The sequence below is a fragment of the Chelonia mydas genome, chromosome 8 (assembly GCF_015237465.2).
Source record: "Chelonia mydas isolate rCheMyd1 chromosome 8, rCheMyd1.pri.v2, whole genome shotgun sequence".
Taxonomy (NCBI): domain Eukaryota; kingdom Metazoa; phylum Chordata; order Testudines; family Cheloniidae; genus Chelonia; species Chelonia mydas.
This window is the reverse complement of record NC_057854.1, coordinates 50680057-50706915: the sequence shown is the minus strand read 5'-3', so window position 1 is coordinate 50706915 and position 26859 is coordinate 50680057. Positions and strand designations below refer to the sequence as shown.

At 40.2% G+C, this 26859-nt stretch overlaps 1 protein-coding gene across 18 annotated transcripts in view; it reads right to left on the bottom strand.

The window, feature by feature from the left end:
• RALGPS2 (Ral GEF with PH domain and SH3 binding motif 2) overlaps positions 1-26859 on the bottom strand; it is a 255535-nt gene that overhangs the window by 156252 nt on the left and 72424 nt on the right. For all 18 annotated transcript variants that reach the window (XR_005226552.2, XM_043552512.1, XM_043552516.1 and 15 more), the window contains one exon: positions 7532-7615. Coding sequence is in view for 17 of the 18 variants with exons in the window: in XM_043552512.1 (XP_043408447.1) it covers positions 7532-7615 (84 nt within the window). In the remaining variant the exon portion in view is untranslated. The remainder of the gene's footprint in view (positions 1-7531; positions 7616-26859) is intronic.

Here is a 26859-nt window from a genome sequence, read left to right as displayed (position 1 = left end):
ACACTGAAATCTTCTTGATCTCATTTTCAAGATTCTCCATCACACAGCCTGACCTATATTTCTCCTACTCCTTCTGCTACACCAGTGAGTCCAATCCTTGATGCTCCTTTGTTTTCTTCTCATTCTCCTGTTGCTGTATCCTATTTCATGTTGCCCCTTATGCCTGGAATACCCTTCTAAACCCAGTTAACCAAGCCAACAACAACTCATTAAGGTCTATTCTAAAAATGTTCTTTTGCTGAGTTGCCTATGATGGGTTCTCAAACATTTTCATAGTGTGTAGACTGTATGTTGATAGTGTATCTCATAGAACACCTCACTATTCATTTGTGCTCACATACGATTCCTTTGTCAATGTGTTGCTTTCTAGGCAAGTGAGGCCTTTATAAAGTGTGTTTTAATTCACTGGCTACTGTAAAGAAATGAATTTCAGGAAGGGAATTTTCTGCCCTTTTATTCTGTTCATTTCCTTTGATGTGTGTACACATGCACGTGTTGGTCTACATACAAATAGAAGGAAATGCAAGGAATGAGAAGTAACACCTACCAAGCCAGGGTACTTATTATTTTTGAGGGTTCAAATTTGCTAGCTGTTTACCAGAAACCACTTACCCTAAGCCTAACCCCCCACCCCAAAAAAAACAACTGGTACTCCTGATTCAAAAAACTTACAAAATTCAAACAATACAAACAAGAATCATGAGGGTTAGATATGAAGGGGAGACACAGCATAAGGATTACAATAATAAATTTATGTGGTTACTGTGACATATGCAGAATTTCTATATCATCTAAGACGACTGAGATGTAATAATTTTATGAACTCTGTATGTGACCTGGTCAGTAAAGTTACTGTAAATTGGGTTATAAAAGACTTTTCTGTATGAGCATAACAGGGGCCTGTGGGAAAAAACAAGCAGGGAAGCAACCTTTGAACAAATACTTGTGGTACAATTAAAGACAATGGAGGAAACTATTAGCTTTGAGGAGGATTCTATGTCCTGTCTCCACCAAAGTAACACAGCTGATCTTCCAGTGCTGCAAATGAAGAGATCAAAAGTTTTCTTCATGCACACAAGTATATAGCTTTATTAATCTGTGGGTTCATGGCTGTGTAGCTTGTTATTTCTGTTAATTCCCTCTCTGTAACCTCATCCTTAGTAGAATGGTTGGAATAATTTATGGTCTTCTCCAGGAGATTTCCTATTGTCCTGTGATGTCTCCTCTTCTACCAGGCTCTTATTATTTCCATTACACCAAACATCTTAACTTGTGATTCATAGTGGTTATATGCTTCATCAAGCTTAATTATCTGCATTCCACAGCAGAATCTAGCACCATTGTTTGCAGGGAACTATTATCCTTTGCTGAAAAGACTAGCCATATTCAGGAAGGCTTCTCAGGAAACAGATCTCACTGACCTACAAAGTCCAATGTGCTGTCTTTGTTCTTTGAGTTTAGCCCTTTACACTACTTGGTCTTTTAGATGTACTGAAAGACACATGACCCACTATCTGTAAATCAGATATTTGCCCTTCCTGGGTGGTAAAGGAGAGTAATTGGGCCCTGCAACAGGGTGGTTGAGAGGCTGCCAGGGGTTTTTGTTGTATTTGCTTTCTTCTCCCACTCGGACACCACATGTCAAAGGCCCTGAACAGGCAGATTGGCTTATAACACTTATGCTGTAGTCAGATAAAGACTAAAATTCCTTTAATGAATCTTCTCTTCCCTAACTTGAGGGGTAGGGGTTAGGGCGGGGGTGAGGGAAGGTCCAGAACAACTAAACACCAAACAAACATCAAACAAAATGCATCTCCGGGGGGTGCCAGCATTAGTACTTGGAATAGGCAAGTGCCAGACAACCTACTGGCTCACTTTCATCTTCTTACTGATTCTATTCCCCTCTTTAGCATCCCATTTTATACAATTTCCTGTTGCTGCAGCAGTTACTGGTCTTGATGATGATGCCGCCTTGTTTCCTGAGATGTGTATTTTGGCTATAATTCCCAGACCTATAAACTAACCCCCGAGGAAGAAGATTAAAAATTAACAAAAATCCAGACAGCCTCTTAAGGTGCGTGGTCACCGTGTTAGAGGATTACTTCTGACTGAGCTTACCGATGCAGTATCTAAAGAAGGCGTCTTCCCTCACCTTAAAAAACCACCAGACCTCTCACTTGTGGGGACTCTCCAGGCTTAGTTCAGTTTCTTGGCCTACTCAACATCTACTTGCAGCTACTAGAAGAGATGATAGGGCTAACATGGGGTGAGTGAGTGGAGTGTTTGTGTGGAAGGACAGAAGAGAATAGGGGAAGGAAGCTGTGATTGGAGGATAAGAAGCATGGGGGGGAAGGAACGACAAGTGACCCACTTCCTCCTTTCATGGCAGTTCTAGCTCCATCTCCTCTAAACCCCACCCTACATCAGACCCCATTCAACAGAGAATAGCTCCCATCTGGCTCTTGCATCATTGAACTGGTATAGTCTTTTTGAGGAGCTGTGTCATCCTAACTCAGCTAGGCTAAAATTAAATGATCTATACAATTACTGCCTTTCTCCTAGTTTGTCTTTATCGGGTATAATGCATCTCGTTAAACTTTCTCTAACCTTTGAATTTACACTGAAATTGTGTGATCAATTGTGACACATTGTACCCCAAAGCAACATACTACCACCCCCATATTAACCATGGTGATATAATTATGAAGTGTTCGTAGAAAATATGCCTTGTGAGGTATCATTTTAAAAGTCTTAATCTGTTAAACATTAATATCCTGTTGGATTGTCTGTGCTATCATTGTATATGAAGTTACGTATGTTGTGAGGATGGGAACACCCACAACCAGCCTTTTACGTACAACAATGGAGATGCCAGACAGCACTGATGGCTCATTAAGGGGAATGCACATACCCACAAGGATTACCTCAGGAACAGAGATAGCACGTGCACAATGGAAGCTGTTTGACTCACATCACAGCAAAAGATCTTTCCAGCAAGCGGGAAGAAGCTATAAAAGGGGGAATTGACATAATTTGTTCTCACTCCCCCCACAAATCGACACCTGAAAACACGTTTGGAGAACAAAGACTGAACTGGGGAGGTGGTCCCAGGCTGAAGGGATTTCTAGCCTCTGTGTGGAAGATCTGTGACCTGCTTGTATTGTCTATCAGGGTGAGTTTCAAATCCTGTCTAGCCTATAGAACTCAGAATGCTTTCTTATTTTTATTTCTTCGGTAATCAACTTTGATCTGTGTGCTATTATTTATAATCACTTAAAATCTATCTTTCTGTAGTTAATAAATCTGTTTTATATTTTTTACCTAAAACAGTGTGTTGCTTGAAGTGTAAAGAAAAATCTGCTCAGGCACAGGGGCTGGTGCATTGTCCTCTCCGCATTGAGGGAGGGATGGACTGGGTAATGAATTTACACTGGTCAGGCTTCTGATCAAGGCAAGACGGTACAGCTCTGGAGTCCTAGACTGGGGTGGAACTGGCTGGAGTCTCTCTATTGTTGGTTCATGGATGGCTCGTAAAAGCATTCACGTAACTCAGCTGGGTGTGTCCATGCCTGTGAATGTTTGTGGGAGTGCAAGTCCTGGAGGGGTTTGCAGTTTGTCACGTTATCAGAGTGTGAGAGGGAGCCCTGGTTGGTAAGACAGAGGGCTCAGCTGTACCCCAGTTCCAGGTTGCCCCAAGCCTTCAAAAGAAAGTTATGGCCAGCTTTCATATTTTGGCAGGGAAGGGAGTATTAAATCACTTACAGATGCTTTTCAGCAGTATTGGTCTGCTGATAGTATTTTGGAAGCAACAATGATCATGTGCAGTAGACTGAAGTTCATCAGAGAACTTTACACTATGTTTACACTGCAAAGTTTGGTCAACAAAAGTTAAGTTGACATCGAGCTGCCTGTGCACGCCCCCATATCCTTCACAGAGATATTGTTATGATATGAGTATGGCATGATTATGATGTATTTTGTGCAACATAAGACATGTGAGATCATTGGAAAGGTTGTGATTTACTAAATATGATTATCCTATTTGTATGCATGTATCATTCTGTATCTGAAGTTAGGAATATTACAAGTGGGTTTACACCGGGGGAACACCCACCAGACAGAATGCAATCAGTCTAGATGGCTCACTGTGAGAAAGAGCCATTAGAGAGAGCAATAGGTCTTTGAAGATGCTAATCTCCCACCTTCTTGGGTTCCTGGGGACGCTGCAAACAGCCTCCGAATCATGGCTGCTATGGCCCAACAGAGACATGTGACCAAGTCATCTGGTACTGGAATCCATCTTAGAATATCAGCGTTTTTCCACTGACCGGGGGTGGGGATCAAACTTGGAGACAAAGGATTCTCACCATATGCAAAAACTATTTAAGGCAGGGGAGTCACATAATCGTGATATCAGAGTGACATCATCGTGGTTTATTCTTCACTAACTCCCAGCCCAAGAAATAAGGCTGCTGGAAACACCTGAGAAATAGAGACTGAGCTGAGAGGGGTCGTGAGAAGAAGGGCTGAGCCCAGGCTAGAGGTTGTTTGGAATACGTGAAAGGAATAGCTGGAGTTTTAAGCTGCAAGCAAGTCTCTGCAATCTGCCTAAAACATCATTTAGAGTGAGAATTTGCTATTTGTAACCAATTTCTTTAGTATATTAATCTTAAATTGCGTTTTATTTGTGGGTAATCTGCTTTGATCTGTTTGCTATCCCTTATAATCACTTAAAATCTATATTTTGTAGTTAATAAACTTGTTTTTGTTTTGTCTAAAACCCAGTTCGTGGAATTCATAACTGGGGGGGGGGGGGGGAAGAAGAGACAAAAAGCTGTTGCCTATTTTTCTCCACATCGAGGGAGGGAGTGAATGTAATGAACTCTGAGAGACTCCAACAGAGGGGAGAATTACTGCATCTGATATACAAAAGTATGGCATTATTTTAAAAAGTTACATAATAATAGAGTTCCAAGGGGTCCAGAGATATAGCTATTTAAAGTAGGGCTGTCGATTAATCGCAGTTAACTCACATGATTAACTCAAAAAAATTAATCAAGATTAATAGCAGTTTTAATTGCACTGTTAAATAATAGAATAGCAATTGAAATTTAGTAAATATTTTGGATGTTTTTCTATATTTTTGTATATATTGTATTGTGTGTTGTAATTGAAATCAAAGTGTATATTATTTTTTATTACAAATATTTGCACTGTTACAATGAAAAACAAAAGTATTTTTCAATTCACATCATACAAGTACTGTAGTGCAATCTCTGTCATGAAAGTGCAACTTACAAATGTAGATTTTTGTTGTTGTTATATAACTACACTCAAAAACCAAACAATGTAAAACTTCAGAGCCTACATGTCCACTCAGTCCTACTTCTTGTTCAGCTAATTGCTAAGACAAACAAGTTTGTTACATTTACAGGAGATATTGCTACCTGCTTCTTATTTACAATGTCATCAGAAAGTGAGAACGGGCATTTGCATGGCACTTTTGTAGTGGGCATTGCAAGGTATTTATGTGCCAGATACGCTAAACATTCGTATGCCCCTTCACGCTTCGGCCACCATTCCAGAGGACATGCTTCCATGCTGATGACGCTCATTAAAAAATAATGCGTAAATTAAATTTGTGACTGAACTCCTTGGGGAGAGAATTGTATGTCTCCTGTTCTGTTTTACTCACATTTTGCCATATATCTCACGTTATAGCAATCTTGGATGATGACCCAGCACATGCCGTTCATTTTAAAAACACTTTCACTGAGGGTTTCACGAAACGCAAAGAAGGTACCAATGTGAGATTTCTAAAGATAGCTAAAAGCACTTGACCCAAGGTTTAAGAATCTGAAGTGCCGTCCAAAATCTGAGAGGGATGAGGTGTGAAGCATGCTTTCAGAAGTCTTAAAAGAGCAACACTCTGATTCGGAAACTACAGAACCCGAACCACCAAAAAAGAAAATCAACCTTCTGCTGGTGGCATCGGACTCAGATGATGAATATGAACATGCGTCGGTCTGCACTGTTTTGGATAGTTATTGAGCAGAACCAGTCATCAGCATGTCCCCTGGAACGGTGGTTGAAGGATGAAGAAACATATGAATCTTCAGTGCATCTTGCACGTAAGTATCTTGCGATGCTGGCTACAACAGTGTCATGCGAACGCCTGTTGTCACTTTCAGGTGACATTGTAAACAAGAAGAGGGCAGCATTATCTCTTGCAAAGGTAAACAAACTTGTCTGTGTGTGCAATTGGCTGAACAAGAAGTAGGACTAAGTGGACTTGCAGGCTCTAAAATTTTACATTGTTTTATTTTTGAATGCAGGTATTTTTGTACATTTGTGATTTCAACTTTCATGATAAAAAGGTTGTGCTATAGTACTTGTATTAGGTGAATTGAAAAATAATATTTCTTTTGTTTTTTTACAATGCAAATACTTGTAACCAAAAATAAATGCAAAGTGCACATTGTACACTTAGTATTCTGTGCTGTAATTGAAATCAATACATTTGAAAACGTAGAAAACATCTAAAAATATTTAAATAAATGGTATTCTATTGTTTAAACAGTGTGACTAATCGCACGATTAATCATGATTATTTTTTTTAAATCGCCTGACAGTCCTAATTTCAAGTAATTGTTGAGACAACTAAATTATTTAACATGATATCAGGGACTTATATAAAAAGTTGCATTTTAAAATAAAAACTGAATAAAGAAGACAAACTGACTTTCATAAGCTTGAGCAAATGGAGACATTTTGGCTGAGACAAGGTGGATGAGGTAATATGTTTCACTGGACCAACTTCTGTTAGTGAAAGACAAGTTTTTTGAGCTTCACAGAGCTCTTCTTCAGGTCAGTCTGGCTGATAAATTATGTCGAACAGAAGACTCACTGGCAATTCAGTTTAGCACAATCAGACAGGCTGTTTGCGATTTGTAACAAGCTTTAGCCAACTGCTTTTAGTGGTCAGATTTTGTAATTTGGGATTAACAGCAGTATATAACCATCTAGCCACATTTTCAACAGTCTTCTCAGAAGCACAGTAAAAATGTAACCATTCTGATGGAATTCAACACCACGTTTTTTGGGACAAGAACTGCTACACAAATCAAAGACAGTAAATATTCCTGTAAATGGGAAAATGTTTCTATTGCATCAGGAACCCATTTTACATTAAACCCTTCATCCAGACCACCTTAGGAAAGGAAATGTACAGCAAACATCTGTGGGAAAACCTACTTAATATCTTTTCCTTATCTTATTCATCAAAATTTGTTATTTAACAAAAAAGCTTAATAGAACCAAGCAGGACTAAAAAGCAAATGTGAATTATTGCAAGGTTGACTTGCTCTACAGTAATCACACTGTTGCACCTAAGCAAGCCGTTTACATCACAGGCATGTCAATCCCCAAATATTTGGCAGTGAATGACAAAAATATATAGATTAAACATTCCACTTGGATGATTTTTAACACTGATACATACAATCATGTTGCCATTATTATAATAACTCACATGGTTGAATCTTCTTGTGAAGGCAACTGCATTTGGTGCAGAACTGTACTTCTCTTTCTTATTCCACCCACAACTTGACAATTCCTGGAATATGAGGATGACAACTAGTTTATAATATTTATAGTTTATTGAATGCCATCAGCACACTCAGCATGTTCGGTACAAAACAAAGACAGACATGGTTATATACATTTCAAGGTACTCAAATCTTCATTTTCTTTATTTTGGCAATGAAATGCAAAAATGCACTGAGATAACAAATATGCAGAGTTAAACTTTTTCCAGACTGCTTTGGTATGTTTGCATCTATTGGGTTGGATGCAAATAAGACATAGAAAACAATGAGGTTTTTTTCATGTAGGTAAATACTATTACTAAATTTTCAAAAACTGCTTTTAGGGTTTGATCTTGGTTGAATTCAGGGTTTGGGGTATTTTTTTTGTTTTGTTGTGTTTTGAAATAGATAAAATAACACAATAGCAATTTGGTGGGTTTCAGACTGAAATTTCTGTTTTTAGATTTACATGCAGCCTGGAAGAGCATACAGGGATGACATGTTTAGAGTTTTTGTTTAAGGTAATTTCTTCAAGATGTTTATTGAAAGAAAAAAAATCTAAGTGATATGCATCAACAGTTGCATCTTATATACATAATCCAGTATGTTTCATTAAATTGTACACTAAATTTTTTTAAAAAATGTTTACAAACAAAGCTGCGAGGGCCATCATCTCCTCCAGTGGCTGCCGTGGCAGGAACTAGAATGGCCCCTTTGTTGTGTTAGTTGTTTATCCACAATACCCAGTCTTATTTAAGAGACTGCTTGACAGCCAGCATTGAAAATGTGAACCACTGGCCTTGTAATTAGCCCGGAATGTCATGTCATCAAACAGCCTAGGTAACATGGCAGCAAGTCATGAGAGAAAAACAGGTGATTTCTCATTTAAACCTAAAAATAGAGCCCCTAATAATTCATTTACTTCTGAATTCTAACAAATTATTTCTAATTTCTAGTATCTGAAAATCTTTTTTTCAGAACTATCTAATTATGATTCCTTCCCTAATACCTCCCCCCCAACTACCATGAGGATTTTATATGGAAAATGCTACTCTCCATTGCTATTTATCTACAATTAATTCTAAAGGAGCAGATCTGGTTAAAATTTTTTTCCTTCCAAATTGTATAGGTACATGCACCAACAACAATTATACACTTGCCTCGTCTACATCAGACAGCATACACACAGCACATAACATCTACTGCACATAAAGTAATGCAAAATCCTACACAGTATGGGTCAGATTTTCAGTATGCACAGTTTTGCATGTGCTTAATCATTTATCTATATGCATAAATCTGGGGTTAAGTGCATGCAACAGAGTTTGTTTGCATGAATACCGAATACTTGTATTTTGACAATCTAGCCCATAGTGCCACTAGAGTGCCAATTATTAAATGGCCAAATAGCAAAGTAGCTTCATTTGTTTCAATTTATTACTGTCTCTCTCAAGCCCTTAAAATTGTGTAACTGTTTAAATACTACAGACACAGCAACTTATCAAAACCAAGCACTACTCCATGCTTCCAGTTGGTTTCCACTTTATTGGTGCAACAAAATTAACACACAACTATTGTATTCAACACATACGGTGTTTAATCACAATCACACTGAGAAGGCCTCCTCAGCCCCACAAATCCCCAGTAACCCCCTCCCATCCCAAGAAGCACCTCACATGACTAACAGACATGGGTACATTAGAGAGGCAGGAGGTCTCGAATAGTCAGGACCTAAACCATTTTAGGGCTTCAAATATAAGAACACACATTCTTAAATTTCATATCAATATGATATACGATACACTGTATACGGTTAACATAGTACCAACAAGAGACCACAAGTATTTCCAAAGTGGATCTTTGAGATTACAGACTTTAATTTGTCAGACTGGTTGCTAAGAGATATGTGATGCCTTTGGAAGTATAAATGATTACTCCCAGCTGTAGAATTGAGTGGAAAGTAGGAGGCTTTTCTAATTATTGATGAAAAATCCTTGTTCTTGCAGTGTTCTGAAAGCTCTCTCTGTGGTTCTCATTCATATGCCAAATGAGCAAGTGATCCTGGAATGCATTACATTCACATTCTCCGGAGCAAAGTTTGGCAATGAGTGACTGGTCAAAATATAGGGCCTCTAATGATAATATGAGTGAGAGAAGGCAAATCTTGAGACACATCCATGCACCCAACTGGAATGAGAAAATCACTTTTGATAAGTACTCAGTGTGAAAGTCTCCATTTGGAATCCCCTGTACTTGAGGATCTTTGATGTCCAACAAGGGCCTGATCACTCCAGATCTTTTCTGTATAGTAAAAAAGAGATGGAAATAACTTTGGATAACCCTCCTTAGGCTGCCTCTTTGTCTTTCAGTGGGAGCAGTCCTCTAAACCATGTTAGATATATTCAAGCAAAATAGATGGCCAGACAGAAGAGATTCACCTGTGGCTTAATTATTCCTACACAATGAGAATTCTATTTTCCTGTCGACTTTCTCAGTGGGGAAGGGGAAGAATCTTTCAATGGGCATGACGATTTATTTTGCCTCAGCAGTCACAGCCACATCCCTGGTATCTGCACCAAACAGTAGGTAGCGTTTTTTTGTCCTGGAATTTATATTTCATGAGATGTCTATTAAGGCACTTCTCTTTCAATGGCTATTTTCATTCTGAACCGATCAGTTCCTCAACAACTGCACTGATGGGAAATAAGTTTCAGTTTTTGAGCTGGAGGGAAAATATTTCCCCTATAAAGAGATTGGATTTCTGCTTGGTTTATTCTGGAGGTACAACTAAGATCAGTGTCTCCTTACAGCGGTTTTAAAATATTCATGAGGAAATAGGCTGTTCTCTGAGGGAATCTGATTCTTCAGAGTCAGATTCTAACAAATCTCCTTCCTTGAGTGATGTAGAATCTGAGGTGTCATATTGAAGATGGCTATACTGCCTTCTTTGTACTTTTCTTGTAGCATTTTGATTAGTCAACCCTGTTGATTAATTCTGTGAGAATGGGTGCAGAGAATCAACCCCAGCTATGCTAATTTTATTTTATTTTTTTTACTTTGAAGGAGATTTTGGCTGTTATAAGGGAGTCACTTGAAGTTCTCTGGGATGACTGCCACTAGGCTGTGTGGGCTTAGGAACTGGGGAGACTGCAGAAGGAAAGAAGCCAGTCTAATTCACCAATGCCATCACTGTTCACCAAAGGGAGGGGACCACAGAAGTAAAATAAAAAAGGGGAGAAAAATGTTTGGGTATTTCTTCAAGGAAAAGAAAAATTAAATTAAAAGGGAAAGCCTGCCAGGCTGCCCTGCAGAGACAGACACACACCAGGCAATAATATGGTGGATAAGCCCTTTTCTCACCTAACTTGTCCTGAACAAAACATTAGATACCTCCAGTAAAATCAGTGGAGCGGACCAGGATTCATAAGCAGTGAATCAAAAGATATGAACCAAGCAAAGGAACAGTGCTGGTTTACTCCACTAAGTTGTAGGTGAAATGGAGTGGCCACTTTTTTTTTTTTTTATCTCTAAAAAGCTCCTATATTTATTGAAAGTGAATTCTGAGTTACACTTTTGATGTTTGATGTGACAACAATTTAGGTAACACAAAAAGCAAGGTCTTGAGGGTGACACTTGTCATTTCAGGTGACTGTTCGAAGTTTAGACTCTTGCGCTGACAGCTTTTGTAAGAGTAATGTAATGTGAATGCTATTTCTATTTTATCCATCACTTATTTTTATTGTTCTGCAAATGTGCAAAAACAACAACAACAAAAAGGTTCAAAGCTCATCAAGGAAGTCTATTTGGCATGATGCTTTATAACTCACAATACAATAAGGTGAATAAATTGAAGGAAAAGAAGTGTAGAGCAACAAAACACTTTATGCAGTATACATCATGACACACTAAGCGCCTTGCTTGGAAGTTATTGGTTTATGTGACCCACCGAAAGTATTTTTGTGAATGTAGCTCAGTCTCTTGAGAACCTCAGCTCTTATTTTCTCTCAAATTGAGTTACTCACAGAACAGTAGTTTTTAAAAGTCCCAGCAGGAGCAAACATTTTTTCTACAGCAAAGAGCAACACTTAATGTGGAAACTACAGAACCCGAACCACCAAAAAAGAAAATCAACCTTCTGCTGGTGGCATCGGACTCAGATGATGAAAATGAACATGTAGTGATCTGTACGGCTTTGAACTGTTATCGAGCAGAACCCGTCATCAGCATGGACACATGTCCCCTGGAATGAGGACTGAAGTATGAAAGGACATATGAATCTTTAGCACATCTGGCACGTAAATATCTTGTGACGCTGGCTACAATAGTGCCATGAGAACGCCTGTTCTCACTTTCTGGTGACATTGTAAACAAGAAGAGGGCAGCATTATTTCCTGCAAATGTAAACAAACTTGTTTGTCTGAGCAATTGGCTGAACAAGAAGTAGGACTGAGTGGACTTGCAGGCGCTAACATCTTACATTGTTTTATTTTTGAATGCAGTTTATTTGTTCATAGTTGTAAGCCTGACTTCAGTACCGGGAAAAATGGTTTAAACTATAGTAAAGAACAAAATTGTCAGACACATAGATGAACATAATTTGTTGGAGAATAGTCAACATGTTTTTTTGTAAAGGGAAATCACGCCTCACAAATCTACTAGAATTCTTTGAGGGGGTCAACAAGCATGTGGACAAGGGGGATCCAGTGGATTTAGTGTATTTAGATTTTCAGAAAGCCTTTGACAAGGTCCCTCACCAAAGGTTCTTAAGCAAAGTAAGCAGTCATGGGATAAGAGGGAAGGTACTCTCATGGATTGGTAACCAGTTAAAAGATAAGAAACAAAGGGTAGGAATAAATGGTCAGTTTTTAGAATGGAGAGAGGTAAAGAGTGGTGTCCCCCAGGGGTCTGTTCTGGGCCCAGTCCTATTTAACATTCATAAATAATCTGGAAAAGGGGGCAAACAGTGAGGTGGTAAAATCTGCAGAGAATACAAAACTATTCAAGATAGTTGAGAGACTGCAAAGAGCTCCAAAAGGATCTCTCAAAATGGATGACTGGGTAACAAAATGGCAGATGAAATTCAATGTCAATAAATGCAAAATAACACACATTGGAAAACTTAATCACAACGGTATGTACAAAATGATGGAGTCTGAATTAGCTGTTACCACTCAAGAAAGAGATCTTGGAGTTATTGTGGATAGTTCTCTGAAAACATCCACTCAATATGCAGCAGCAGTCAAAAAAGCTAACAGAATGTTAGGAACCATTAGGAAAAGTATAGATAAAAGAGTAAATATCATAATGCCACTATATAAATCCATTGTACACCCACATCTTGAATACTCCATGCAGTTCTGGTTGCCCCATCTCAAAAGAGATATATTAGAACTGGAAAACTTCCAGAGAAGGGCAACAAAAATGATTCAGGGTATGGGACAGCTTCCATATGAGGAGAAATTACAAAGACTGGGACTTTTCAGCTTGGACTAAGGGGGGATATGACAGAGGTCTATAAATCATGACTGGTGTGGAGAAAGTAAATAAGGAAATGTTATTTACTTCTTCTCATAACACAAGAACAGGGGCCACCAAATGAAATTAATAGGCAGCAGGTTCAAAACAAACAAAAGGATGTGTTTTTTCATACAACACACAGTCAACCTGTGGAACTCCTTGCCCGAGGACGTTGTGAAGGCCGAGACTATAACAGGATTCAAAAAAGAACTAGATAAATTCATGGAGGATAGGTCCATCAATGGTTATTAGCCAGGATAGGCAGGGATGTTGTCCCTAGTCTCTGTTTGCCAGAAGCTGGGAATGGGTGACAGGGAATGGATCACTTGATGATTACCTGTTCTGTTCATTCCCTCTGGGCCACCTGGCATTGGCCACTGTCGGAAGACAGGATACTGGGCTAGATGGACCTTTGGTCTGACCCAGTATGGCCATTCTTATGTACATTTGTAACTTTCACAATAAAGAGATTGTACTACAGTACTTGTATTAGGTGATGTCAAGGTTCCTTCCTTCCTTGTACACACTCTGAACTCTAGGGTACAGATGTGGGGACCTGCATGAAAGACCCCCTAAGCTTATTCTTACCAGCTTAGGTTAAAAGCTGCCACCACCAAAGTGTTACACAAAGAACAGGGGAAGTGCCCACTTGGAAACGTCTCCCCCCAAAAACATCCCCCCAAGCACTACACCCCTTTTCCTGGGGAAGGCTTGATAAAAATCCTCACCAATTTGCATAGGTGAACACAGATCCAAACCCTTGGATCTTAAGAACAATGAAAAAAGCAATCAGGTTCTTAAAAGAAGAATTTTAATTAAAGGAAAAGTAAAAGAATCACCTCTGTAAAATCAGGATGGTAAATACCTTACAGGGTAATCAGATTCAAAACATAGAGAATCCCTCTAGGCAAAACCTTAAGTTACAAAAGACACAAAAACAGGAATACACATTCCATTCAGCACAACTTATTTTATCAGCTATTTAAATAAAACAGAATCTAACACATATCTAACTAGATCGCTTATTAACTCTTTACGGGAGTTCTGACCTGCATTTCTGCTCTGGTCCCGGCAAGAGCATCACACAGACAGAGACATTGTTTCCCCCCCACTCCAGCTTTGAAAGTATCTTGTCTCCTCATTGGTCATTTTGGTCAGGTGCCAGTGAGGTTATCTTAGCTTCTTAAGCCTTTACAGGTGAAAGGGTTTTTCCCCTGGCCAGGAGGGATTTAAAGGTGTTTACCCTTCCCTTTATATTTATGGCAGGTGAACTGAAAAATACTATTTCTTTGGATTTTTAAAATCAAAAGTGCAAATATTCTTAATAAAAAAATAAATATAAAGTGAACACTGTACACTTTATATTCTTTGTTGCAACTGAAATCAATACATTTGAAAATGTAGAAAACATCCAAAAATTATTTAAATAAATGGTGTTCTATTATTGTTTAACAGTGCAATTAATCGCTTGACATCCCTAATTTATTTAATTTCCGTTATAAAGACAGAAAAGATAATGCTAGCTGACGCTATATGAAGTGTTACTGAAGACTTAGGCAAGCCCACAGCACTTCAGCAAATAAAGCCTAACATTTTATTGTACACATAAAAGCAAAATTTTAATAACTTAAACTTCATTTTGGTGTTTGTTTTTTATTCAAACTTATAAGTTCTATTCCTCAGTGAGAAACAGTCATATGCCATGTTGGAAGTATTATAAAATTCAGCCTTTTTGGCTATGCATGCTATCACGGAGTCCCCGGGCGATGCTCTGGAACTGCTCCCTACAAAGCCAGTCAGGACTCTGGAGAAGTCTCCTTTCTGTGAGCAGACTGTCTTCAGGACACACAGCTCACACAGCTTCCACCTTCCTGGGTCTGACCTCGGAGCATTCGGCATCCTCTGCCCCTCCGTGTGTGTCCCACAGCGAGTCCGCCCAGGCGGGGTCCTGGGGAAGCCAGAGGGTCCTGCACCCCAACTTCACAGTCAGATGCGACTCTCAGCCAGCCAGTAAAACAGAAGGTTTATTAGACGACAGGGATATGGTCTAAAACAGAGCTTATAGGTGCAGAGAACAGGACCCCTCAGCCGGGTCCATTTTGGGGGGCAGTGAGCCAGACAACCACGTCTGCACTTCACTCCATGTCCCCAGCCAGCCCCCATCTGAAACTCTCTCCAGCCCCTCCTCCTCTGGGCTTTGTCCCTTTCACGGGCCAGGAGGGCACCTGATTCCTTTGTTCTCCAACCCCTTTAGCTCTCACCTTGCAGGGGGGAAGGGCCAGGCCATCAGCTGCCAGGAAACAGGGTGTTGGCCATTCTCTGTGTCCAGACCCCTGCACACACCTGCCCTCTAGGGCTCTGCAATGATCATACACCCTTATCCCACCACCTAGATACTTAAGAACTGCATAGGGGAAACTGAGGCACCCCCACAATATTCAGAGGAAACATTAAGAACAGTCCCGCTTCGTCACACATGCTTATAAAGCAAAAAAAAAATTTGCCCCTATTCTAACACTATATTTTTCCCCTCAAACTTAAGTCTCCTTTGGCCTATGGGTCAGCATGGAAAGTTTCAGTTAAAGGGGAGAAAAAGAACAAATCTGAGAAAACATGAGGGAAAACAAGTGTTTATAACAGAAGTTGTACTGCAACCTTAGTTTTTGCTACTACAAAATAGGTTTTTAGTATATCTGGACGTAGTTTGAAAGAAGCAAGTATACTCGATAGCTACCCATTTATGTAGGGTTTTTTTGTTTTGTTTTTAATTGTTAAACATTTAAGGATAAATCCTGGCTCCACTGAAAGCAATAGCAAAACTCCCAATGACAATGCATTATATGACTAATTACAATCAAGCATAGTACAAATTATCATTTGGTGACCCGGGACCGCAAACCTTGAAGAATAAAATGTACAACTGGTGATAGTGGCAATGGCAAAGTAAGCTCTCCAGTGTAGCCATAGCCTAAGCAGGGTGGATAAAAATCAATGATTTAAAAACAAAATTTTTTTTTATTTAAGTCTGATTTTTTTTATAAAAAGTTTTGAGGAAAAAACCTATCTAAAGATAAAGATACATTATAGCTCAAAGATATCTCATCATGGAATAGGGAGTATAAATTCTAATTCTATATTATGAGACAATATATTCATGTAATGTTTTAGAAAAGTTTTGTAATTGAGTTCCAATAGTTCAAGGATTATGGACCCAATCTTATGGAGTTCCAGGGGCTTCTGTATAGATTTAGGTTAATTTTTCTATCTACCCAATGGGACTCAGAGATGCTTAGTTTTGCAGTTCTCAAACTGTGGATTTGTGTCTCCAGAGATAACATGTTTGTTAACAGCAAAAATGCTTTAAAAGAAATAATTATTATATAGAGGTGAGAAATAACAGACCTCAACCCTATTGTTCCTCTGCAAATTTGTGTACACAGAGTCAACCCCTACCTCTCTCTAAAAATGCAAAGTTTCAAAAAGTTCAATGAATAGAAGATTGTTGGGGGCGGAATAGATCTGGACAAGGAGAAGAAGTCTGGAGATAAACGTAAGAAGGGAGGGAAAGGCAGTAGAAACAAAAGTGAAACTGTTTGAGCAGCATATTCCAGAAGTCTTGAGGTCTTTCTGAGTGTAGCCCTCACTGATTTGAGATCTACCATACCATTCTCTCACTAGAAGGGAAAACCTATAATGGCAGCAGGCCGTAAGAGAGACCCAATTTGGGAATAAGAACCATTCAAGAAATATATGTTTGCTGATGAGATTTAAAAAAAAAAAAAAAAAAAGAATCACACCAGTGAACTGGTGGAAGTCACTTAAGCACTTGGATTCAGAGACTGTTGACGTGATAATCTCACTTTTAACAGGAGTAGCTCCTTCTGCCAGTGTAGAAAGACTATTTTCTTCCTTTGGACTAATTCATTCCAAACTGAGAAATCGTTTTGGACCTGAAAAGCAGGAAAGCTTATTTTTCTTTTCCAGATTATGAAGAAACAGGAAAATGAAGGTAAAGACGACTGAGTTAGCTGCAGAAGCCAATATTTTAAGTTTCTCATGTTGACCTGGCTAATATAGTTGATTTAAGTTATTTATTTATATTTTATTTAAGTATTTTAGTTAAGAACAATTTTAACAAAAACAAACCTGATTTTAAAAAAACTTGAATGTTTAACTAAATTCAAAAATTGATATGCTTCTTTTGTTAAAATATTATGTTTGCTGTTGAAGAAAAAAATCCAAAATACATAACGTTGTTGTTTTAGTTAAATAAAACAATTTAAATGTCTGTCTGGTGATGTTCTACTCCTAATACAGCATGGCAAGAAAATCCTCCAAATATTAATGATTAACCTATTGAATTGGAGATAGTTCACCTCCCAATGACTTCATAAATATCTGCTTCAATTACCTTTGGTAAATGAAATAACCAAACCATCCACTTTCTGATATAGCTGTAAAACTAATCCTGAAAAGCTTTCAAAATAAATCACTGTTTAAAAATGTAGAGTGTGTACCTTCTAAAAATGAAACCTACATCTATCTCTTGATTTGTGAAGAATATGTATTAAGGTTATAACAACCGACAAGAAGGCACTTTTACGCAGAAATCCATGATTAAATCGAGTCTTCCTGACTAGTGATTTAAACAAAATCCACCCTGAGCCTAAGTATGATTAATAAAAGTGGGCAAGCCACCAAGTATATTTTGAACATCTTATATTTTCCTTATTTTAAATACTGCCTATTTACAAGAACGTATTTCCTAGGCTTATTCATCTGGTCTACAGTAATGGTCTTTCTATATTAGCATAAAAGCAACATTCACCTATCTATAATTAAAGCTATTCTTACAGTTTCTATATTAACCTTTTTTTAAGCAGTGTATTGCTCAGCCATAAATTTGCTTTGAGGCATTTTTGTGTTTGTGTTTAAACACACAACATTTAATTTCCCATACCACAAGCATTGCAACACCCAGATACAAGGTGAATTAAGGACAGAATCAGACCCTTCACACAAAATTTCTTTGCTTTTCATAGTTTCACAACCTTTTCCCTTTTTAAAAAAATAGAACAATTAATTAAAAGTTAATTATTTCCTCAAAGCTTAAAAGATAAAAAGACTGCTAATTGAGTAAATTCTAAATTATATAGATATCCAGTACAATTGCAGAGGTAAGAATTAAAGCACTACTTTTTCCTGATTTTAAAAATAATATCTTAGAACAGGGGTTGGCAACCTTTCAGAAGTGGTGTGCCGAGTCTTCATTTATTTACTCTAATTTAAGGTTTCGCGTGCCAGTAATACATGTTAACGTTTTTAGAAGGTCTCTTTCTATAAGTCTATAATATATAACTAAACTATTGTTGTATGTAAAAGTAAATAAGGTTTTTAAAATGTTTAAGAAGCTTCCTTTAAAATTAAATTAAAATGCAGAGCCCCCTGGACCGGTGGCAAGGACCCAGACAGCGTGAGTGCCATAGGTTGCCTACCCTGTCTTAGAAGAACAGAAAAATACGTTTTTATAGGAATATTTTGACTTATTTGCCAATTGAAGAGACTGAGCCTTTAATTTCAAGACTATAATCTACACAAGAGTTGCATATCATTCATATAACTGCATGTCTGATGATATGGCATTTCGTATATAATCAATGAATACATTTTTCCTGCCACAATAAAATTCAAACTGTAAACTATTTATGAAGATTAATATCGTAGGGCAGTACCACTCTAACGTTGCCTAATATTTGTTTTCATATGATTTTAGCAACTGATCTCACACCGAGCCATTTATTCAGATGCAAAGTATAAATTTCAAAAGGATTAAAGACAAACAAAAATCACAGAAACTAAACAGAAAACCAATCACTATGGTCTCCATTAAAATATTTAAAGTTCTGCCTTTTCCAAGCAAGTAACATGACTTCAAGCACTCAAGTTATTACCTTTACTAAAAGTAGACAGTATCATGGCATTATAATCCAATTGCAAAGGCAATATTGCGAAGATTTTAAATCAGAACTCCTATAAATAGCTTTCCCCCCCCATCTCTAATTATTATTACTGTAGGTCATCTAGAACATTCCCATGACAACACAGACTCACTTCCTAAGTGCGTATTCTAGTGTTCTGTTCAGTCTACATTTTTAAGGTCAGAATCCATGAGCCTTCTACCATTTCCCTTTGAAAACTTGTCCACAGCCTAAAAATTTTGCAGTGTAAGGAAATCCTCCTGACATTTAACCTAAAAAAAATTTCCTGAAATTTATCCCATTATTCCTTGTTATATTATTTTTTTCCACCCTATCTAAATCATCCTATTCTTGATATTTTGACATGCATAAAATAAATCACATGGAAGCTGCATTCACTTGAACACAGACTGTATTTAGTGTTCAAAAAGGTCTAACAACTTTGGCAGAGAAGGTTTCAAGACTTGGAGAGGGCACCTAAACAGATGGGAGAGGAATCCTAGCCAAATGGAAAAATGAAGGCCAAGGGGGCCCAGAGGGAGGTGAGATGAAGACAGGGCAAGGCTTGTTTGTTTTCGACACTGGTATATTTGAAATCTGAAGAAGACGTGCCAAATGAGTAGAGTGGTGGATGAGAAGCATGCCTGGGATAGGATAAGATGGGAGCAAAGAAGATCAGCTGGGGAATGATGTCAAGGGAGCAGTTTGAAGGAATAGCTAATGGGAGCAGAAGAAAGACTTCCAAGTCCAAGAAATGTGAGAGAGAGGAGAAGAGTCAGGGTTAATGAAAAAACACCATTTTACATACATTAAGAATCAAATGGTGCCACATTTTTAAGTGTGTACCTCAGACTTGCATGGGCAGTATCAGCATGGAGTCTCAGCACTTTGCAATCTGACTGAATCAGGTTTATACTTGAAAAAAATTTTTTCTTGGAAGCATTCCAGACCAGCCTTTGTAGTTGACTTAAGAAGTCTTCTTGGAATGCCTCAAGGAGGATCAAAGGCATTACCCAAATCTTTTTAAGGGCACAGAATGACATCTGATCATTAAGGGCACGTCTACAGTGGCAAAGTTACAGCGCTGGCAATTACAGCACTGCTCAGCGAACGCAGAAGGAAAACTGCTGTTGTGTGTTCACACTGACAGCTGCCTGCGCAATAGTGTGTTCACACTTGCAGCTGTATTCGGAGCGGTGCACTGTGGGCAGCTATCCTACAGAGCACCTCTTCCTCTTCTGCCGCTAAGAGTTGTGGGAAGGTGGAGGGGATCATGGGGCATCCTGGGTCCTGTCCCAATGCCCCGTGATGCATTGCTTCGCATTCCAGCAATCCCTGTGCTTCTGTCCGTATTTGGCGCCATCTTTCAACTGTTTGTGTACTGCACATCCTGCTTCTTCGGTCTGCAGGAATGGATCCCGAACTGTTGACCAGTATGCTGCTCGCTCTGACCAACACGTCACGAGTGGCAGTGGAGTTATTCCTTAAACTGCAAAGGCAAGAGGAGTTCAACGTGGATCTCGCCACATGAAGTAGCTACAACACGAGACTGCTTGGGGCATTCACGGAGGTGCCCACCATAGTGAAAGACCACTTTTCGGCTCAGGAAACAAGCACTGAGTGGTGAGATCACATCGTCCTGCACGTCTGGGATGACGAGCAGTGGCTGCAGAACTTTTGCATGAGGAAAGCCACATTCATGGGACTGTGTGATGAGCTTGCACCAGCCCTACGGCACAAGGACACGAGAATGAGAGCTGCCCTGTCGCTGGAGAAGCGCATGGCAATTGCACTGTGGAAGCTGGCTACTCCAGACTGCTACCGATCAGTTGCTAACCAGTTCGGAGTGGGAAAGTTGACCATTGGACTCATGTTGATGCAAGTGTGCAGGGCCATTAATCGCATCCTGCTCCGAAAGACCGTGACTCTGAGCAATGTGTGTGACATTGTGGATGGCTTTGCACAAATGGGCTTCCTTAACTGCAGAGGGGCGATAGATGGCATGCACACTCCAATTCTGGCACCAGACCACCTAGCCACAGAGTACATTAATCGCAAGGGGTATTTCTCAATGGTTCTCCAGGCACTTGTGGATCACCATGGGCATTTCACGGACATTACTGCAGGCTGGTCCGGAGAGGTGCATGATGCACACATCTTTCGGAACACTGGCCTGTTTTTAAAGCTGCAAGCAGGGACTTTCTTCCCGGACTGAGGGCAGGGCAGTAGAGTTCAAACCAATAATCAGAGAGGTGAGAACAGGCATTGTGGGACACCTCCCGGAGGCCAATCACAGTGCTGTAATCGCCACGGTGCCCAAGTTGGCATTGCAGTGCTGTAGCCCCAGCACAGAAAGCTCTATGCCTCTCGTTGGGGTGGTTTTTTTAGAGCACAACAACTGTGTAGTTTCTGCACAGTAAGTGGCTTGGCAGTGTGTACACCTCAGGAGTTACTGCGCAGAAATCTGCTTTACTGCACAGCAACTTGCCAGTGTAGACAGGACCTCAACGCTCCCCTCCCTACCTCTATGTGATAGGTGAGCCTAGACAGATAATACGTGTGGCAGTGTCAACCTCATATCTGTCATATGAAGACAACTTGAGGAGCATAAATTCCCTTCCTTCCTCTTTTGAATACATACCTGTTAAAACAAACAAAAAAGCGACACCATAAACCAGGGGTGGCGAACAAGTGGCTCCAGAGCCAAATGCAGCTCTTCAGAAGTTAATATGCGACTCCTTGTATAGGCATAGACTCTGGGGCTGGAGCTACAGGCGCCAACTTTCCAATGTGCCAGGGGGTGCCCATTGCTCAACCCCTGGTTCTGCCACAGGCCCTGACCCCACTCCACCCCTTCCCACCCCCTCCCCTGAGTTTGCTGTGCCCTCGCTCCTCCCCTTCCCTGCCCCCAGAGCCTCCTGCATGCCACAAAACAGCTGATCAGGAGGTGGGGGAGGGAGAGGGAGGCATTGATCGGCAGGGCTGCCGGTGGGGGGGAACTGATGAGGTACTGCTGACATATTACTGTAGCTCTTTGGCAATGTACATTGGTAAATTCTGGCTCCTTGTCAGGCTCAGGTTGGCCACCCCTGCCATAAATGGTAACAGGAAATACAATGAATGAACACTGGAAAAAGATCTAGCAAAGATTGCAAGGTGTCAAGAAAAAAGAACCAAAGCCAATGCGGCACACAGGTAAAAGGAGCAGAGGCAAAAAGGTTTTGGAAAATAACTGGAATGCGGGAATTGAAAAGAGACATGTAGGGCTAGAGACAGAATGTAGTAACACTAGAAACACAGTCGCCATCTATGGATAAAGAGGATTGGGCTTGAATTCTGGCGATACAGTATTTATAGCCTGTGGATAGTGGCATGTGATACTTGACGGCAGAAGTGTTCCTATTACTGCCCTGAAAGGTCAAAATTCTAGACCTCAGATATTCACAAGCCTTGCAATAAAAAGCTCAGATCCAGGAAACACTCCTGGGTGAAATGACAGGTTTCATTGGCAATTCTTCAACAAAAAAAACTTCAAAAACAGACTCCAATGAGAGACTGCTGAATTGGAATTAATTTGCAAACTGGATACAATTAACTTAGGCTTGAATAAAGACTGGGAGTGGATGGGTCATTACACAAAGTAAAACTATTTCCCCATGTTTATTTCCCCTCCTACTGTTCCTCACATGTTCTTGTCAACTGCTGGAAATGGCCCACCTTGATTACCACTACAAAAGATTGCCCTCCCCGCCCCCCGCTCTCCTGCTGGTAATAGCTCACCTTACCTGATCACTCTTGTTACAGTGTGCATGGTAACACCCATTGTTTCATGTTCTCTGGGTATATAAATCTCCCCACTGTATTTTCCATGGCATGCATCCGATGAAGTGAGCTGTAGCTCACGAAAGCTTATGCTCAAATAAATTTGTTAGTCTCCAAGGTGCCACAAGTACTCCTTTTCTTTTTTCTGGGTGAAATGGTGGTTTTCATGAATAATAATTTTTCATTGTTCATTATCTTGCAATGGGTACTTGGAAATCTACATGTTTATCCACCTTTCTTAGAACATTAATTCCAGTGTGCATATTTAGATGTCTAGTCCAGGATTTGTACGGTTCTGTCCCATTAGAGTATGTTTTACTTCATCGATAGTGGCAGATGTGATTGACTAGTTTTCCCCCTGAAATTAGGTAGTTTTCATTTAAGCATATTCCATTCAAGTCTATTTATATAATGTTTATCTAACAACTGTGGCTTAATGAGTTTTGACAGAGGAACTGTGGTCAGACAGTCATTTATATTTCCAAGGAGGGCTGTGTGCTGCTATTTGTGCTATATGAAGACAGAATTTTGAGAAGGCGTCAAAAGGAGTGGTCCTAACCCTCAGACCGACTGTAAGGTGTGATCTGCCTCAAAGTTCTCCAAGAACAGGAAATATCCATCAGAGTTTGGTGGACATGAAGAGGACAAAGATATACAGCTTTAAACAGCCAAATGCAAAACATGAATTGATGCAAATGCTGTAATATCATGAAAAATGTCCCTTATAAGGGGTTACATTCTCCAGCATGACAGAAAACTTCCTAAAATTCAATAAATAGGTAATGTATGTCTTTAACTGGAAAGTGAGAAAAAAATTGAGAATCATGGATATAAAATTGTGTCTTATGACTGGCTTGTGATGGTTTGAAAGGACATCTCAAAACAGTAAGTATCTTGTGCATCAAAAGTTGGAACCAGAACAGTCCTGCTCTGTTTAAGTACTGGTCTCACTGAATACCTACAAACTGAGTTAAAATTAAAAAAAAGGGAGGATCCCATTTTATCAATTCCACTCACATTAGTAGACCTATCCAAAGCAGTCACAGGCCAAATATCCAGTTATGGTGCAACACACACATAATTCCAACTCAAATAGCACTAAATCTTCATTCTAAAAGGCACCAGCGTACTTCAATATCTGTAGAAAAGGATCACAATTTTTGTCAAATGTCAATATATGCTAGTCATGTGGAAATCTCCCAGTACTGGAGTAGGGAACCTGATTCAGCATTGAAATAAACCAAGTTGTCTGGAGAATCTACAGCCCAGTCTACATTAAGAAATGAAACCATTACAGAAAATGTTTTTAAGCAAGATGTTCTTCTGAATGGGTAGCAAAAACTGTTTAAGTGAAGGTTGGGGGGTGAGGCCGGGAATGAGGGGTTCAGGGTGTAGGAGGGAGCTCTGGGCTGGGGATGAGGGGTTTGGGGTGCAAGAAGGGGCTCTAGGCTTGGGGGAGGGGGGCTCAGGGCTGGGACAGGGGATTGCGGCGCGGGCTTAGCTCAGGTGGCTCCTAGTCAGCAGTGCAGCAGGGGTGAAGAGGCAGGCTTCCTGCCCGTCCTGGCACTGCGGACCACGCTGTGCCCTGGAAACGGCCAGCAGCAGGTCTGGCTCCTAGGCAGAGGCATGCAAGTGGTTCTCACCCGCAGGCACTGCCCCCGCTCCCCAGCTCCCATTGGCCAGAGTGCGGAGCTGGTGCTTGGGGCAGCACACAGAGCCCCGTGCCCCGCCCCCGACCTAGGAGCCAGACCTGCTACTGGCCACTTCTGGGGCACAGCACAGTGCCGGAACAGGTAAGGACTAGCCTACCTCAGCCAGGCAGCACCGCGGATGGCACTTTTAATGGCCTGGTCAGAGGTGCTGACCAGGGCCGCTGCAACCCAGTCCCTTCCATTCCGCTACCCAGTTCTGGGTCGTGACCCATGGTTTGAAAACCACTACTATAGAGAGTAAAAAGCACTAAAGAGGAAAGTACTCAGCCATGTGTTTATTCAAGAAAAGAAAAGTAGGGTTGACTCTGGGAATTCTACCTTCTATTGTTATCCAAACAATGAAAATCCAGATTGATTGCTTTCATAAGAGTGAAATTTTCTGCAACAGCTGTATGTTCATACATTAGCTCGATTCCCTCCACCCCTTAAGGAAAGGAAAATTACTTTTAGCAGATATATAATAATTCCATCTATTCAAACTTTCTCAGGGCAGGTCTACACTATCACTTAAGTTGATCTAATTTACATCACTGAGGGGTGTGAAAAAGACACCACCCTGAGCGACACAAGTTATAGTGACCTAATCACTGTCCACACTGGCACTAGGTCTGCAGGAGATGGCGTAATAGTTGTGGAAGCGGAGTAATTATGCCGACAGGAGAGCACTCTCCCGTTGGCAAAGAGCATCTTCACCAGACATGCTACATTGCAGCGGATGTAGCGCTTCTAGTGTAGACCCGTCCTCAGTATTTTACTCACTTGCAAAGACATCTTGTATGATAAATAAAAGTCGTAAGAGACTGATCTTTATAAACAGAGATCATGAGGAACAGTCATTCCCACCCATTGGTACACATACAAGTCAGGCTCGGAAAGGGTACCTACATCAGTAAGAGGTGATCCAAATTACTGAATCCCAACCCTAGCTGATCTTGCTGGCTACACTGGATAGGAGGGGAAAGGCACGACACTGGAGGCTCAGACAGGGAATAATTGGGCACCCACTCTTCTGGCCTATGGGTGCCATGGCCAAGAGCAGAATTTGATTAGCTTTTGATTGGACTTGGTTGCAAACAGTGTTTACATATGAAATCACTTACATGCAATCTGATCAATGGTGTGCTAGTCTTGCTCCTTTATTCCTGCATTTAGCTTGCGAGTGAACCTGAATGCTGGTCTTGCCATAGAAGTATATGGCTCTGAAGAAAAGAGACAGGTATTTCAGGTAAAAAAATCTGATCTCTGTTTAAGCTCTTACTTTTTATTCCATTTTGGCACTTGAGTTAAGTCATAATGGTTTTGTCGTCACTCTCCTAATGGATATCTGCAATTTGCATGGTGACCCTTGGAAGAAAGCTGGTTATTACATTCCCCACACCTCCAGAAGTTTGATTCCTGAGGCCGCCGCTTGCCCTGTGGCATGCAAGGTTACATGAGTTTCCAACCTGATAATGACAGTTATTTGAATTGCCCAAGGTTTGTCCTTAAAGAGATGAGACTACCACTGAAGAGACAGGCTAATATCTAGGATTTTCAATAAGGATATATATTCTAAGTCTGTTACCACCAGTGCCTGATTAGAAAGTTCTGAAGGGGAAAGAGGTGGAGTACTGCCCCAAAAATCATTTCCACAAACTACCATCATGTCAACTATCTGCAAATTGAGAAGGGCATGAATTTTGTTGAATTTCTCCTTAAGCACTAGCACAAGACTTAGATTGGTTCAGAGATCTCAGATTTAAGAATTCTTGAGATGGGTCAAAAAGTTCTGCTGCTTCACTTTGAATCCATGATGTGCCAGGAATTGGATGGTTTAGTGACTGTGGAGAGATGTCAAGCCATCACCTCATTTAACTGCACCTTCATCAGTAGATGGTTCAGGTGGCAGTATGTGTGGCTGTGCTGGTCTCAAGTTGGCTACCCGGACCATCATCAACTTTTTGAACACATGTGCACTGAGAGGTTGAAGATAGAGATGTCCAGAACTGGACAAAGATCTTTTTACTGATGCAAAGAACCTGAAGTAGAAAACAGAGCCTCTCTCTTTTCTGGGACTGGAATTATTGTTCCAATAGAAGAAAATTAGCTACATGCTTTTAAAAACACTTGTCTTTTTTAAGTGGTCTTCAGGGAGGGGAGAAGAAAAATGTAAAGGAGGTGGATCTTGAGAATCCACAGGTATGCCTTGTCTGAGAAGTTCAAGAGCCCACCTGTTGAAACTAGAGTCTTCTTCACAAAAGAAGG